Source organism: Paramisgurnus dabryanus, chromosome 21 (genome assembly GCF_030506205.2).
Source record: "Paramisgurnus dabryanus chromosome 21, PD_genome_1.1, whole genome shotgun sequence".
In the NCBI taxonomy this organism is placed as follows: Eukaryota; Metazoa; Chordata; class Actinopteri; order Cypriniformes; family Cobitidae; genus Paramisgurnus; species Paramisgurnus dabryanus.
In genome coordinates this window covers 20,826,859-20,844,729 of record NC_133357.1, presented here as the reverse complement: position 1 = coordinate 20,844,729, position 17,871 = coordinate 20,826,859, and the positions used below count along the sequence as shown (strand labels likewise).

The 17,871-nt window shown below is 38.7% G+C and overlaps 1 protein-coding gene across 3 annotated transcripts in view; it reads left to right on the top strand.

Annotated features, from left to right (window-relative positions):
* Window positions 1-17,871, top strand: part of lama5 (laminin, alpha 5) — a 104,232-nt gene that overhangs the window by 57,208 nt on the left and 29,153 nt on the right. For all 3 annotated transcript variants that reach the window (XM_065286204.2, XM_065286203.2, XM_065286202.2), the window contains exons 31-51: window positions 16-142; window positions 226-365; window positions 545-660; window positions 753-964; window positions 3,149-3,350; window positions 5,403-5,547; window positions 5,674-5,814; window positions 5,903-6,064; window positions 7,849-7,953; window positions 9,956-10,039; window positions 10,257-10,601; window positions 11,136-11,266; window positions 12,578-12,658; window positions 12,747-12,961; window positions 13,057-13,157; window positions 13,248-13,431; window positions 13,584-13,724; window positions 15,627-15,778; window positions 15,949-16,059; window positions 16,174-16,285; window positions 16,516-16,686. In XM_065286204.2, coding sequence (XP_065142276.1) covers window positions 16-142; window positions 226-365; window positions 545-660; window positions 753-964; window positions 3,149-3,350; window positions 5,403-5,547; window positions 5,674-5,814; window positions 5,903-6,064; window positions 7,849-7,953; window positions 9,956-10,039; window positions 10,257-10,601; window positions 11,136-11,266; window positions 12,578-12,658; window positions 12,747-12,961; window positions 13,057-13,157; window positions 13,248-13,431; window positions 13,584-13,724; window positions 15,627-15,778; window positions 15,949-16,059; window positions 16,174-16,285; window positions 16,516-16,686 — 3,178 coding nt within the window. The remainder of the gene's footprint in view (window positions 1-15; window positions 143-225; window positions 366-544; window positions 661-752; window positions 965-3,148; window positions 3,351-5,402; window positions 5,548-5,673; window positions 5,815-5,902; window positions 6,065-7,848; window positions 7,954-9,955; window positions 10,040-10,256; window positions 10,602-11,135; window positions 11,267-12,577; window positions 12,659-12,746; window positions 12,962-13,056; window positions 13,158-13,247; window positions 13,432-13,583; window positions 13,725-15,626; window positions 15,779-15,948; window positions 16,060-16,173; window positions 16,286-16,515; window positions 16,687-17,871) is intronic.

Sequence of the window (17,871 nt, the reverse complement as noted above, 5' to 3'; positions counted from 1 at the left end):
TCCTTGATTTCCCAGAATGCAGTAGTGTATTCGACACGTGTGCACACATTGGGTCGTTATGTCTTCATTTTGCACTATCATCAGCCCTTGCACCCAACCTACAACCTCCAGGTGTACATCAACGGAGGACGCATCTGGCAGGGTAAGCATGTGCACAACCAGTTAGGGCTTTTTAGCTGGTGTTTCTTAGTGCCACTGTTTTAATGCTCTTATTTTTTGTTGTAGGTCATGTCAACACATCATACTGTCCACATGCTTATGGTTGTCGTAGTGTTGTTATGTCGGAGAACCAGATTATTCTGGATGTGACTGACCATGAGGTCATTGTGACCCTGCGTGTACCAGACAAAAGGACATTGTGGCTGGTGAGTGTCTGTCAGCACTTAAAGTGGGCAGAAAATGTACCTGACATATATAACTAAAATAAGTATACTGATATATCACATCTCTCTCTACGATAGCCCTTATTGTCAATAAGAAATGCTATGTGCTAGTGAATTGATTTTCATGTTGATGACATTGGGTTGCCTGGTGTACATTTTAGGACTATGTTCTGGTGGTACCGGAGAGCAGTTACAGCTCCAGCTTTTTGTCAGAGGAACTTTTGGACAAATCCTATGACTTCATCAGCAACTGTGGACAAAACAGCTTTTATATCAAGTAAGATACTTGTACATATGGAAGGACATGCGCTGTTTAAATGCCCTAGTGTGTGTTGTTATAATCTTTACATGTTCTCTCTCTCATTTTAGTCCTTCCACAGCGTCTCCATTCTGCCGTAGCTCTGCTGCGTCTCTGTCCTCGTTCTTTAATAACGGTGCTGTGCCCTGCGGCTGTCATGAGGTGGGTGCAGAGAGCGACACTTGCGACACCTTTGGTGGACAGTGCCGATGCAAACCCAACGTGATTGGCCGAGACTGTTCTCAGTGTGCCACAGGCTACTACGGCTTCCCCAACTGCAGACGTGAGTATGAACAAAAAGATGAATGGATGGTTGAATAGGTGGTTGGTTGGTTGGATGGACGAATTATTGGATGGATGGATGGTTTATTGTGTGGATAGATGGTTGAATGGATGGATGGTTAAATAAATGGAGGATGGATGGATGAATAAATAATGGATAAATGAATGGGGAGATGGAGGGATGGATGAATAAATAATGGATAAATGAATAGGGAGATGGATGGATGAATGAATGGAGGGATGAATGAATTATTAGAGGGATGATTTAATGTGTGGATGGATGGTTGAATTGAGGGATGGTTGAATAAATGGATGGAAGTTTGAATAGATGAATGGATGGAGTAGAAGGGTGAGTAAGCGGCTGGCTGTATAGGTTGGTTGGTGTTTGGATAAGTGTATGGATGGATAGATTAGTTGTTGGTTGGTTGGATGAGTGGATGAATGAATGGATGGATGGTTAAATGTGTGGATGGATAGTTGAATTGATGATGGATGAATTGAGGGAAGGATGGTTTAATGTGTGGATGGATGAATGAATAAATGGATAGATGGATTAATAAATTAATGGATGATTGAATGAATGGTTGAATGGATGATAAATGAATGGAGGGACGGATGAATGGAGAGTTAGATGGCTTAATGTTTGAATGGATGGCTGAATGAATGAATGTATCAACAAAAAGATGAATGGATGGTTGAATAGGTGGTTGGTTGGTTGGATGGACGGATTAATGGATGGATGGAGTGGTTCATTGTGTGGATAGATGGTTCGATGGATGGATGGATGGATGGATGGATGAATAAATAGATGGATGATGGATGGATGGATGAATGAATGGGGAGATGGATGGATGGATGGATGGATGGATGGATGGATGGATGGATGAATGAATGAATGAATGAATGAATGAATGGAGGGATGATTTAATGTGTGGATGGATCATGGATGGTTGAATGGAGGTATAGTTGAATGGACGGATGGTTGAATAAATGGATGGAAGTTTGAATAGATGAATGGATGGAGTAGATGGGTAAGTAAACGGCTGGCTGTATAGGTTGGTTGGTGTTTGGATAAGTGTATGGATGGATAGATTAGTTGGTGGTTGGTTGGATGAGTGGATGAATGAATGGATGGATGGATGGTTAAATGTGTGGATGGATGGTTGAATAGGTGGTTGGATGGATGAATAAATGGATGGATAGTTGAATTGATGATGGATGAATGGAGGGATGGATGGTTAAATGTGTGGATGGATGGTTTTTATGTGTGGATGAATGGATGGATGGATGAATGAATTAATGAATGGAGGGATGATTTAATGTGTGGATGGATCATGGATGGTTGAGATATAGTTGAATGGACAGATGGTTGAATTAATGGTTGAATGGATGATAAATGAATGGAGGGACGGATGAATGGAGGGTAAAATGGCTTATTGTTTGAATGAATGGTTGAATGGATGGATAAATGGATGGTTGAATGAACAGATGGTTGAATGGATGGACGGATGGTTGAATAAATGGTCGGAAGTTTGAATGAATGAATGAATGAATGGAGGGATGAATGGTTTAATGTGTGAATGGATGGTTGAATTGATGGATGGTTGAATGGATGGTTGAATAAATGTAAGGAAGTTTGAATAAATAAATGGATGGAGGTATAGGTTGGTGGGTGTTTGGATAAGTGTATGAATGGATAGATGAGTTGGTGGGTGGTTGGATGAGTGGATGGATAAATAGTCCAATGTAAAAATGAATGGCTAGATAGATTAATAAATTGATGATGGATAGATAGATGGATGGATGGGTGGATGAATGGGTTGGGGAGTGGATAGGTGGGTGGTTGGTTGTCTGAATGAGTGGGGGTAAGTGAATGAGTGGATTAGTGGGTGGATATAAGCTAAATGAATAGAAGGATAGGTGGATGGATGGATGGATGGATGGATGATTGTCTGGAGATCTATGTAGATGAATAGATAGTGGTCAGGTGGGTTGGTTTATGAATGGGTTGGTGGGTGGATGGATGGATGATTGGGTGGATGAATAGGTAAATGAATAGATTGGATAGGTGGTTAGGAGGGTGGATGTATGGATTGGTAAGTGGTTTGTTGGATGAGCGGATTGATAGTTACATAAGAAATTAGATGGTTGGTTTGATGGATTGATGATATTCTTTCTTCTCCAGCATGTAACTGTGGTACACGTTTGTGTGAGCCCATCACTGGTGAATGTATCTGTCCTCCACGAACCCTGGAGCCAGATTGTGTCACCTGTCAGCCACAGACATTTGGCTGTCATCCTCTGGTGGGCTGTGAGATGTGTAACTGCTCCAGACCTGGAATCACCTCACAAGACATCACCTGTGACACAAACAACGGCCAGTGCAGGTACACAACACACACATACTGCCAACACTACTTACCTACACAACACTTACATTTCAGGATCTGTATTTGGTCTGTCTGCCAAAGAAAAACTTCACAACTGCAGTCATTTTGACAGAAAATGAATACTGCTGTGTTTCTGCTCTACTGTAAAGAATACATCTGTTTTTTTACACTTTTGGATTGCAAGGGAGACAACATAACTGATTACTTTTTTGTGAAGCGCTGCCTGAAGGGCTGTTATTCTTAACTGCTATCTCTCTTCACAACAATAGTGTCTATATAAGGATAAAGTGCAGAAATTCCTGCGGTATTTATATTTAGGAGATTTTATATCAGACTAGTGTTCCCTCATTAGACAATGTTTAACATTCAAAGGGAGGAATTTTCCATCACAGTCCGAGCTAGACATGATCTGCTCTGCATCCCTCCAGTCATGCCTTCACTATGCGATAATGTCACAAGTTCTCACAATTTACACATCATAATCTCTTTCTTTATCTTATTCTCTTCTGTTTATCCACTATTTTGATACAGTCTCCATACGGACCCTGTAACACAGAGGTCTGATGTTCTGTTAGTGTCAAGAGATTATTTTTATATGATCAGGATTTTGGAAGCACACCAAACTTGGAAGCAGCATGTTCATGCATAGACAAAGTGATGCTGTTACGGCCGCTGCTTTGCTTTATTATGACTGTTGATGCAGTCATGCATTGAGTTCACATTAACTTAAAATAGTCTAGAAAATATTTGTTGAAAATATTAGACAATATTTATGGATGAATACAAATTTTCTTTACCGGATTGAAATATATATAAATAGGGGATCCCAATCATGGCAAGGAATTCCTGTCTTGCTTTTCCCAGTGTAATTCCACAGTACACTGTCACATTCCATAGTCACATTCCCACTTGACTGTGAAAGCTTGTTGGTTCTGCCCAGACATGACATATATCAGAGACCAGAAACAGTGCTACAGGCACATCCCATATGTCAGTAGGCTCACTTACAGCTGCAGTTGGCACTGACATGGTGCTATGAGTTCTGAATTAAATTAAACCTTAAAGGATTATTCAATTTAAAAAAATCCAGATAATTTACTCACCACCATGTCATCCAAAATGTTGATGTCTTTCTTTGTTCAGTCGAGAAGAAATTATGTTTATTGAGGAAAACATTCCAGGATTTTTCTCATTTTAATGGACTTAAATGGATCCCAACACTTAACAGTTTTAACGCAGTTTAAAATTGCAGTTTCAACGCAGCTTCAAAGGACTCTACACAATCTCAAACAAGGCATAAGGGTCTTATCTAGCGAAACGATTGTATTTTTGACAAGAAAAAAAAAATGCACTTTTAATCCACAACTTCTCGTCTTACTCCGGCTGTGTGACGAGCCAGCGCAACCTCACGTAATGACGTCAAAAGGTCACGTGTTACATATATGAAACGCACATTTAAGGACCATTTTAAACAATAAACTGACACAAAGACATTAATAAGTATCATTCCACATACAACAATGTCAGAACGGTCCTCTTTCTTCACACTTGTAAACACTGGGGGGTAGTTTCGCATACATCATCCTTGACCTCTTGACGTGATGACGTATTGCGTGCAGTTGCGCTGGAGCGTCACAGGACCGGAGGAAGACGAGAAGTTGTGGTTTAAAAGTGCATATTTTTTATTGTTATGGTCAAAAATGACAATCGTTTTGCTAGATAAGACCCTTATGACTCGTTTGGATTCGTTTAGAGTCCTTTGAAACGGCAATTTTAAACTGCATTAAAACTGTTAAGTGTTGGGGTCCATTAAACTCCATTAAAATGAGAAAAATCCTGCAATGTTTTCCTCAAAAAACATAATTTCTTCTTGACTGAACAAAGAAAGACATCAACATTTTGGATGACATGGTGGTGAGTAAATTATCTGGATTTTTCTTTTAAGAAAATTGACTAATCCTTTAAAGCTTGATTGATCTTGTTTCTTGGATAGTCAAAATACTTCATATCATTTGCAAAAATTTTAATGCACGGTTATTCTCTCCCCAGGTGCAAAAACAATGTTGTCGGGCGTCAGTGTGACAGGTGTGCCCCGGGGTTCTATGGGTTTCCAAACTGTAGACCATGTAACTGCAATGAGGCGGGAACTGAGAAAGAAGTGTGTGACCCCTTCTCCGGACACTGTTTATGCAAGGTGATTTGTCCATTTTTATCTTACTTACACCTTATACCATTAGGCCTGTTACTTTTTATAAAGTCTAAGTAATGAAACAAACAATTATATTAATGAATGCTCTCTCTCTCTCTCTTTCTCTCTCAGGAAAATGTGGAGGGATCTCGCTGTGACCGGTGCAAACTGGGAACGTTCCACCTGGACCCCACTAACACCAAAGGCTGCACCAAGTGTTTCTGCTTTGGAGCCACGGATCGTTGCCAGAGTTCTGATAAACGCAGGAATGAGGTGCACATTATACATGACACATATTTTCATTTAACCTCATGCAAATTAGGTAGTCTATAAATCATTTTGCACTTTATCAATTTTACAGATCATGGATATGCGTGGTTGGGTGCTGTTAAGAAGTGATAGACAGGAAGTGCCTGTATCTGTGCACCACGATCAAGAGCTAATAGAGGCCGATCTCAGTGATGTACCTGACGTCTCACAGGAACTCCATTGGCTCGGTCCCAGCGCTTACCTCGGGGATAAAGTGAGTCTATGCATCAAAACACGATTTGGTCAACTCCATATATCGTCATATACAGAAAAACGTGTGTGCTTACTTAACAGGTAGCGTTATCTAAGAACTATTAAAACTTTGTTAGTCATCACTTTTAGTCAGTAACTAAGTACAGAGGCTTACAGTTTTTCTCAGTCGCTTTGGTACATTTCTCAGATCAGAATTGAAATTCTCAAAACTGCTTGTTCAATTCTCACATCATTGTGTCACTTGTGCACATCAAAAAAGCAGTTTCTCATTTCTTTGAACAAGTTGCAAATGCTTTGGTACATCCATGCAAATGATTATGTACAATTCTCTGCTTTTTCCTACATTATCAGTTGCTTATATCATGTAGATCAAAATGTATTATAATGATTCTCTGTTGAATAGTCTCACCCCCCACAACATGTAGGCATTAGTTCATAGTATAAGTCTTTACATGCAAAATGGTTGAACATGTTGTCAAAATACAGGGTATCATCAAACATATTTCTATACATTTCCATTAGACATTTTTTCTAAATCTGTCCTGAATTGGTAAATTGCTCCCAGGTGAATCTTGACTTTCTCTGACATACAGAAACGTCCCCAGCAAGCAAAAACCAAGACGTTGAAATGACTGCTAACTATTGACCCAATATAGTCCGGCTATGAGTAACCCACTTCTACCCTAAATAACCTTGAATTTGGTTACATGCAATTTTTGCCAAAATAACTTGAAGATATGATATTCCAACATGTAAGCAAAGTGTGTTCAATGTGTTTGCTTTCATTTCTTTTACATGTTCTTATTGTTCTAAAAGTAACGTTATATGCATCATCTATTCTTGGGCTATGGTTAGACATCTTTTAGACATCCGTCATGTTCACATTTCTACTTTTGTTTTTTTTTCTCTTTATGCTATGCAGTGCTTGCAGTGCTGTCTTTATCTTTCTTTATGGGAATGACATGGTCTTTCAACGAATTACAGTACAAACAGTAAAAGCGTAAATGTAAATTTTGTCCAGTCTCTTGCAATCAAACTCACACATAACTTATAGTAAGTGTAAATTACAATTAAAATACTTGTCGTCTAAACTTTAGCCATAGTTTACATAAGAACATCACTTCAGAGTAAACTGTTATATTGACAACATGACTAAACAATTTGACTGTCTTATCCGTACACAATGACACAATGACTTGTTATTCTGATGGCACTGACATGTTCATTGACACAGATTTTTAATTTTGAGAGATGAACTAAGTATTTTGAGTAAAAGAGTAGCTTTTGCAGGTTATCCATGATGTTTTGCTATTTGTACAAATTGTTGTGAGAAATGCACTTACTGTTTTGCAAATTGTGAGTATGATTCGAGAAATGTACCAAAGCGACTGAGAAAAACTGTAATCATCTGATCTTCTGTAGACACTTCCTATGCTTTGTCTTTGGAATCATTGCAGCTGCCATGAGATGGGTTTCAACCAAATTTATGGTGTTATGGGTTAAACACTTTTGTTATCTATGGCTCAGACAGTAAGGTGCCAGACAGACTGTTCACATTAAAGCTATAGGCATCATAAGGGTCAGACGAACACAGCTCCACATTATAATGTGGAGGACATGCACAGTTTGGTCTGATAAGTGGAGACACACACAATGTTTGGTCTGGTGCTAAATGTCTTTGATGCACAGTATCTGATCGAACACGGGTTTATTTAAAATGGCTTTGACTACACATACAATCTTGTCTTAACCTGCATGTAAGCTGCTTTGAATTTGTGCATGCAGGTATCGTCTTACGGAGGATATATTCGCTACCGCTTGCACACGCAGACGATGCGGGGTGATGCCTTTCTTCCGGCAGAAACCTCTCGTCCTGATGTTATACTTAAGGTACAGTACCAGGCTGTAGACTCACCGGCTTTAAAAGTTTTCAAAAACAGTATGTTTTATAAGCAACTAATAGATAAATGGATATAAAACAGTTAAAGTCTGTAGTATGTTTTTATGATGGAGAGAAAGATAGACAGACATACATACAGATAGACAGGTAGAAAGACAGACAAACAGCCAGACAGACTGACTGACTGGTAGATAGACAGACCGGTAGATATACCGACATGTTGATATATAGTTAGATAGACAGACGGACAGGTTGATATATAGTTAGATAGATAGACAGACTGACAGGTAGACAAACAAACAGGTTGATAGATAGTTAGATAGACAGACTGACACGTAGAGAAACAGACTAACAGGTAGACTGACAGGTAGACAGACAGACAGGTTGATAGATAGTTAGATAGATAGACAGACTGACATGTAGACAGACAGACAGGTTGATAGATAGACAGACAGACAGACAGACTGACAGGTTGATATATAGTTAGATAGAAAGACTGACAGGTAGAGAAACAGACTGACAGGTAGACAGACAGACAGGTCGATAGACATTTTGATAGACAGACAGACAGACAGACTGACATGTAGACAGACAGACAGGTTGATAGACATTTTGATAGACAGACTGACATGTAGACAGACAGACAGACAGACAGACATGTTGATAGACATTTAGATAGATAGACAGACAGACAGACAGACAGGTTGATAGATAGTTAGATATATAGACAGACAGACAGACCGAAGACAGGTTGATAGATAGTTAGATAGATAGATAGACAGACTGACTGACAGACAGACAGACAGAAGACAGACAGACTGACAGGTTGATATATAGTTAGATAGAAAGACTGACAGGTAGAGAAACAGACTGACAGGTAGACAGACAGACAGGTTGATAGACATTTAGATAGATAGACAGACAGACTGACATGTAGACAGACAGACAGACAGGTTGATAGATAGTTAGATACAAAGAAAGACAGACAGACATGTTGATAGACATTTAGATAGATAGATAGACAGACAGACAGACAGGTTGATATATAGTTAGATAGAAAGACTGACATGTAGAGAAACAGACTGACAGGTAGACAGACAGACAGGTTGATAGATAGTAAGATACAAAGAAAGACAGACAGACAGACAGACAAGTAGACAAAAAAGACAGGTTGATAGATAGTTAGATACATAGACAGACAGACTGACAGGTAGACAGACAGACAAGTTGATAGATAGTTAGATAGACAGACTGACAGGTAGACATGTAGACAGACAGACAGACAGGTTGATAGATAGTTAGATAGATAGACAGACAGACAGACAGGTAAACAGATAGATAGATAGACAGACAGACAGACAGACAGACAGACAGACAGACAGGTAGACAGACAAGTTGATAGATAGTTAGATAAACAGACTGACAGGTAGACAAACAGACTGACAGGTAGAAAGGTTGATAGATAGTTAGATAGATAGACAGACAGACAGACAGGTAAACAGATAGATAGACAGACAGACAGGTAGGTAGGTAGGTAGGTAGGTAGGTAGGTAGGTAGGTAGGTAGGTAGGTAGGTAGGTAGGTAGGTAGGTAGGTAGGTAGGTAGGTAGGTAGGTAGGTAGATAGATAGATAGATAGATAGATAGATAGATAGATAGATAGATAGATAGATAGATAGATAGATAGATAGATAGATAGATAGATAGATAGATAGATAGATAGATAGATAGATAGATAGATAGATAGATAGATAGATAGATAGACAGACAGACAGACAGGTAAACAGACAGACATGTAGATAGATAGATAGACAGACAGACAGACAGGTAGATAGACAGACAGACATGTAGAGAGATAGTCAGACAGAAAACAGTGATTCTCTAAAATATGTATATTCTTTATAAAATGTATAGATAAATAAACACAGTTAACGTCAACAATATGTTCCTTTAGATGCATAATGAAAGTTAATGTGTGTATGTGTGTGTACAGGGAAATCAGATGACTGTGGTGTATATGGAGAGGGAATATCCCTCCCCTGAAGATCCCCATGAAGGAATTGTCCATCTGGTTGAGGTGAGGAGATAACCACATGCCACAAAAACAACATCATACACTATCTATCCACAAGCGGAGATATTCAAAGCATCTATTGTTCCTTCGACTTTTTTCTTGAAGACCACCCTGTTAAAGTACTGTTTGTTCAGGATTCTATACATGTCTGTACATGAAGACCTAACGCTTCCACAAGCACTCAATGCTTATAATTTCAGCATCCTGTCTGTCATTGCAGGAGAGCTTCAGGCATGCTCAGACGGGTAACTCTGTGTCCCGTGAGGAGCTGATGATGGTTTTGGTGGCCCTGGAGTCCCTGCAGATCAGAGCGCTTCATTCTCAATCTGCCCAGTCGGTGTCGCTGCGTGCCGCTGTGCTGGAGGGGGCTGAAAACCTGCCCTCCGGTCGCCATGCCAACAATGTAGAAATTTGTCTTTGTCCAGGAAACTACCTGGGAGATTCCTGTCAGAAATGTGCTCCAGGCTACTACAGGGACACTAAAGGACTGTTTCTTGGAAAGTGTGTTCCCTGCAACTGTAATGGTCACTCTGATGAGTGCCTGGATGGATCGGGTATATGCGTGGTGAGTTCTGCTTACCAAATCAGATAGAAATCAACATACTGTTAACTAAATGTCATGGAAAAAGAAAACAATTTTATGAATCTTAATTTAGATCATGGCAAAGATTTCCCAAATGCAAAAAATATATATTGGAGCAAAACTGCATACATACTAAATGTCTAGTTAGGGCATGTGCTTAAATGGACACTCACTTTTTTTGAAAATATGCTCATTTTCCAGCTCCCCTAGAGTTCAATATTTGAATTTAACCGTTTTGGAACCCATTCAGCTGATCTCCGGGTCTAGCGGTACCACTTTTAGCATAGCTTAGCATAATCCATTGAACCTTATTAGACCATTAGCATCACTACGCCTGCTGCAGATTTAGCTATGCCAAAAGTGGTACCACCAGACCCGGAGATCAGCTGAATGGTTTTCAAAACGGTAAAAATCAAATGTTTAACTTTAGAGAAGCTGGAAAATTAGCATATTTTCAAAAAAAGTGAAGTGTCCCTTTAAAACCATAGAACAATTCAAGATGTTTTTTACACACAGAATTGCCGTCACAACACTGCAGGAGATCATTGTGAGAAGTGCCAGGGTGGCTTTCATGGCAACAACACTATTGATGGGCATGCAGTGTCTTGCTCCAGCTGTCCCTGCCCAATGCAGGTGGCATCAAACAAGTCAGTGATCTTCTGTTTCTGAGTTTTTGTCCATCTATTCTTTTTCTTATAGCTTCTTTGTCTTTACCCTCAATGAGAAATTGTTTCTATACTGATATCCCAGCATGCATTGCATGCTACACCCACTGCAAAAAATTTTGTATGTTTCTCAATTTACTTCAAGTTAAAAGATGTAATCCATAACTATACGTTATCCTGGTTGTCAAATATAATTTGCTTACATAAAGTACATAAAGACAAGTACATAAAGAAAACTTCAATTTTATATATTAAACAATGATGACGATATAAAGGCAAAAGTTACAGAGTGCAGCTTTAGGAAACTAAATTGTGTAGATAAATATAATAGAATAAACAGTATGAAAAGATTTTTTACGTTTTATAGTACTTTTTTATCTTACACAATTGGCTATTTTTACATTTTTAAAAATATAAACCTAAATATAAAAATGTAAAACCGATAAAAAGCAATTAAGTGTCGGGGGCAATGGTGTAGTGGGCAGTGCTCTGACATATGGTGCAGACACACTTTCGGCAAGTTTGAATCTTGGCTCTCGGAGGTTCTCTTGCCGATTCTGTACCCCACTCTCCACCCTTTACTTTTTGGTCGTCTCCTTACATACTGTCTATCAAAAATGCCCCAAAAAAAAGGTATTAAAAAAGCAATTGGGAAAGAAAAAAATCTATTAAAAGTTACTTGAAACTTTCTTACTATCTTACATAATTTTGCTTCTTTAATAAACCATTAAATGTAGATTTACAGTACTGTGCAAAATTCCTAGGCCACCATCACCAGTTTTGTTGTTTTAGCAAAGTTTTAATGCCCATCCATATTTATATTTTATATATATATATATATATATATATATATATATATTATAATAATATATATTATTTATATTTATATTTTATATATACTTTATTTAAGTCCTGAAGTCATTCGATTAGAATTAGAAATTAGGATTAAATTTCATTTAGGTTTAAGAGATCCTGCTCCTGCCATTGCTCAAGTGGAAGGGGAGTTTAAACTAAATACTTGACACTTCAGCTTATACTTTTATACAGTTTTTAATATTACATACACATTTCCTGTATTTTCTGTTTGTATTCTAATAAAGAGACTGAGCAATAATTATATAATCACTATACAATTGCAAAAACAACAAATCTATCGGTAGCATGGTGGCCTAAGACGTTTGCACATTACTGTATATCTCATTGGGGCTGTTTAGAAATTTCTACTAGAAAACAAGTCAAATAAGCTGATCCTGAAAAGTTCTTATACTAAAAGATGTTATATGATCTTGTCAGTTTTGCCATTCGCTGTGTGGAGAGGCGCAATCTTATGCAGTGTCTGTGCATGCCTGGTTATGCTGGATCCAAGTGTGAAAGGTACAAATGTAATTTTATATTTATTAATGTCAATTAGAAAATTATTAAAGCGAATTTTTTTGAAATATCATGTTTCGATCTGATACAGGTGCGCACCTGGCTACTATGGAAACCCTATGGTGATTGGCAGTACGTGCCAACCATGCAACTGCAATGGAAACTCAGACTCCAACATGCTGTTCAGCGACTGCCATCCTTTGACAGGAGAGTGTCAGAGCTGCATGCACAACACTGCCGGTGTGCACTGTGAAATCTGTGCCCCTGGTTTCTATGGTGACGCTCTCAATGCTAAGAACTGTACCAGTAAGCACATTTAAATATATAATGCACTCTGCAACCTAGATTTTAGTTTTAAAGTTTCTAGCGACTTATTTTTTTCCCTGAACTGCATTACACAGGATGCAACTGTTCCCCCTGTGGCACTGCGCATTGTGACCCTTACACCGGGCAGTGTCACTGTAAGCCTGGTGTTGTAGGTGCCCAGTGTGACCGCTGTGAGGTACTTGAGATTATCTGCTTTGTCTTCATGTATTGTTTTCTATGTGTAGCAGCTTTACGTATTGATCGTAATATCTGTTGATTGCTTTAGAATGGTGGGTTCGGGTTTGATTCGTGCACTGGCTGCCAAAAGTGTGATTGCGATGCGGCAGCGGCACTGGTTCAGCCGTGTGATCCTGTCAGCGGATCGTGTTCCTGTCAGTCTGGAGTTAATGGACCAAACTGCCGTCAGTGTGCACCAGGGTACTGGGACTATGGTCCTAATGGCTGCAAGAGTAAGTGCAAACACACACATGCACAATGACATCTATACCAGTTTTCTTTATGCAGCGATGTTGATAAGAATATGGGCAGTGAATGGTCCACATTGTAATTACTCTGCTAAATTCACAAGTGTATTATTGTTGTTTTGTGTGTGTTTTTGTAGAGTGTGATTGTAAGGGCAGTCGCTGTGATCCTCGCACAGGGGAGTGTCACTGTGGAGAAGGTCTAACAGGAAAACAGTGTGACACGTGTGTTGACAGACACAGTGTCCCTGTGCAACACGGGACAGATATGTACTGTGAACGTGAGTATTGCTTCACCACTTACTGTATATTCACACACTCATTTACTTGTGCATTCACTTACTCTCTTATTTACTCATTAAATCCATAACTCATTTACCTACTTATTCATTCATACTGTACACTCACTCACACAAACGGGACCTATCCACTGACTGATTCACTTTTCACTCAGTCATTTGCTTCCTCACTTATTCACATAATAACTTACTCATTCACTCCCTTACTCGTTCACTGATTCACTCACTCATATACTGATGCACTCACTCCATAAATCAATCATTGATTCACTCCCTCTGTCATTCACTTATTCACATCCTCTTTCATTCACTCCCTCACTCATTCACTGATTCGCCCACTCATCCACTGATTCACTCCCTCACTCATTCACTGATTCACTAATTCCCTAAATCAATCATTGATTCACTCTCTCACTCATTCACTAATTCGCCTCACTTATTCAGTACCTCACTAATTCCCTGTTTCATTCATTCATTCATTCATTCACTCACTTAATCCCTCGCTCATTCACTGATTCACTCCCTCACTCATGTTTTCAACTGTTTTACTCACTTCCTTACTCACTCACTCACTTATTTAATCCCTCACTCATTCACTGATTCACTCACTCATTCCGCATTTTCTCATTCACAGAATCACTCCCTTACTCATTCTCTGATTTACTCACTCATTCAATTATTTACTCCCTCACTCATTTTCTGATTCTCTTTCTCTCTTATTCATTCTCTCACTCATACACTGATTCATTTACTCACTCATTCACTCCCTCACTGATTCACTCCACACTCATTCGCTGATTCACTCACTTACTTATTTAACTCTCACTCATTCACTGATTCATTCGCTAATTCATTTTCTCACTTATTCACTGATTTATTCACTCACTCACTCACTCACTCATTCACTCCCTCTCCAATTCACTTATTCACATCCTCTGTCATTCATTCCATCACTCATTCATTGACTCACCCATCCCTCACTTATTCAATCCCACACTCATTCTCTGATTTATTTATTCAATCCCACACTCATTCACTGATTCATTAACTCACACATTCACTCCCTCACTCATTCACTGATTCACTCAAGCACTCATTCGCTGATTCACTCACTTACTTATTTAACTCTCACTAATTCACTGATACATTCACTCACTCACTCATTCATTCATTCCCTCACTTATTCACTGATTGACTCCGTCACTGATTCACTCACTTACTTATTTAACTCTCACTAATTCACTGATTCATTCACTCACTCATTCATTCCCTCACTCATTCACTGATTGACTCGGACACTCATTCACTGATTCACTCACTTATTCAATTTCTCACTTATTCACTGATTTATTCACTCCCTCAATCATTCACTCCCTCTCCAATTCAACGATTCACATCCTCTGTCATTCACTCCCTCATTCACTGACTCACCCATTCCCTCACTTATTCAATCCCACACTCATTCACTGATTCATTAACTCACACATTCACTCCCTCACTCATTCACTGATTCACTCACTTACTTATTTAACTCTCACTAATTCACTGATTCATTCATTCATTCCCTTACTAATTCACTGATTGACTCCGTCACTCATTCACTGATTCACTCACTTATTCAATCTTTCACTCATTCAATTATTCATTCACTCACTCATTCCCTGATTTACTCACATGTTCTGTCTTTCACTTTGTTCCTTGGCTTGTGTTGTATACTAAACATTCAATTGTACGGTATATTAGTTAATTATTATCATTATTAATGTACAGACAGTGTGGATGTGTTTTCTATTAATCCTCATAATGTTAATATAAATCTCTCCAGTGATTTTACAGTGCTTGTTGTGGATTATTGAATGATGGGTGATTTGTGTTGTTTTGTAGCATGCGACAACTGTGTGATGGTTCTGCTGGCTGATCTGGACAAAATAAATCAGCTTTTTGAGAATGTTACCGAGCAGACGACCAATCTGAACACCAGCTCCTTCGCCTGGACTCAGTTAAACCAACTTAATGTGTCTATGGAGGCTATTGCTGTAAGTTTCTCTCTCTCTCTCTCTCTCTCTCTCTCTCTCTCTCTCTCTCTCTCTCTCTCTCTCTCTCTCTCTCTCTCTCTCTCTCTCTCTCTCCCTGTCAGACACAAAAACACTCAAGTGAGTAACACTGTTGTGTGCAATATTTCACTAACCAGAAATCCATCTTTCAGAATGCTATAGCAAACTATAACAGCACTCTGGATGAGAGCAGAAATCGGGCCAACATGCTTGAAGTAGACCTCCAACTCACTGATTCAGACATTAAAAAGTTAGAGGACAAGGTAAGGAAATATATTTTTAATGATCATTATAATGCCACTAATATAACAATTATACTTAAAAAGTAGTTTGTGTGTGACTATATTAACTCACATCTATGTTTGTTTGTGTTATAGGCCTCAGTTACACAAAAGAAGGTAACAGATGTCGTAGACAGCACCAACTCAACATACAACAGAGCACAAGACTTACTCGGCTTTATCAAGAATATCATGGGAAATGTGCAAGGTACAATACAATTACAATCTAAAGCTAAAAGAGATGCTATAAATCAATTCAACATAACACTTCATACATAGACCTAAAGAAGAAAGAAAAACATAAACATTAAATCAGAATTTATTTGTATTCGTAGTATAGATGAACCCAGTATACAAAGCCATAAAGTACTGGAGAAATCTGGTGCCAGTCACATTTTTCTTTTATTTAGTGATCAATATATTTTCATATCTTTTCAGACATTATACAACATGTAAACCTGACAGCACAGAATGAAAGCAAAACAATGGATGACTATGAACTTGCTCGGAAGATAGATGAGGTCGAGTCGATGCTCAGAGACATGCGCTTCAAAACATTTGACTTTCAGAAGACACTAGCAAAAAATGAACTGGACAACGCCAACAACTGTAAGTTACAGAATCGACTCAAGTGTTTACTATGCCCAGACTATTTTATGTATATATAAGTGGGAAATGTATAACCTTGAGTACTTCAAACTTTCAGATTGGAAAAGCAAACAAGTTTTCATGACCTTCCTGGTGTCCATGGTTTATACTCTGAATTAAATGAAGTTAGCACTACTTGACTGTTAAAAGAGTATGTTGTAGATAGGATGTTTGGGTGCAGTATGAATACATTCTGGGGATACTACCAAAGATATGGGATATAACAAGATTACTATAAGGAATACTACTATTACTACTGTATAAGGAGACACTGCAACGCTCAATATGGCCGCTCTGGAAGCCAGGGTTCGTACAAGTTTCAAATTGTTTTTTCAAATAAGGGGTCCAGCTGACATTCAGGGGTAAGCCATATCTTTTTATAAAAAACACAGCCACACGTCAATCAGCGGGAGAGCGAAAACCGAGGAAACTAAAACTCACAGGCATCACTTCACGCAACAGCTTTATTTTATATCAAGACTTAACAATGGCACTAAAGAAGAAGTGTGTTTTTGGATGTAAGGAGAAGTAAGCCAGCCTTATGGAAACAATACAGTTTGTTTATCCGGAGTAGCAGTAGAATTTTGCATTTGTGTGCATATTATATAAACCAGTGTTTCTCAACCCTGGTCCTCGAGGACCCCCTTCCAGAAAGTTTTAGCTGTCTCCTTATTTAAAACACCTGAACCAACTCATCAGCCTCCTTACAGAATGTCTCCCTAAAAGCTAATGAGTTAAATCAGGTGTGTTAATTAAAAAGACATCTAAAACATTTTGGAAGGGGGTCCTCGAGGACCAGGATTGAGAAACACTGATATAAACGACACAAACATGTAGTGAATCATTAGTTATTCAGTGTGTTGCATGACTCGTGACTTGCTCCTCCCGCAGATCGTAACTCCTCCCGCAGTTCGTAACTCCTCCTTCCGAATTTTTCTGTACGTTATCAGAAAGAATCTGTAAAGCTGATCTGTAAAGCTCCTGTATCTCATGGGATAAAAGATTGTCCATCCTGTACATACTGCGAAAACTCAGCTGAAGCAGTAGACCAACTGCGTATTTTTGTATGATGTTTTCTGCAAACTGACAATTCAAATTGATGTAGGCAATTGTGGACAAAGAAATAGTCTTTTATGGTTGTCTTAC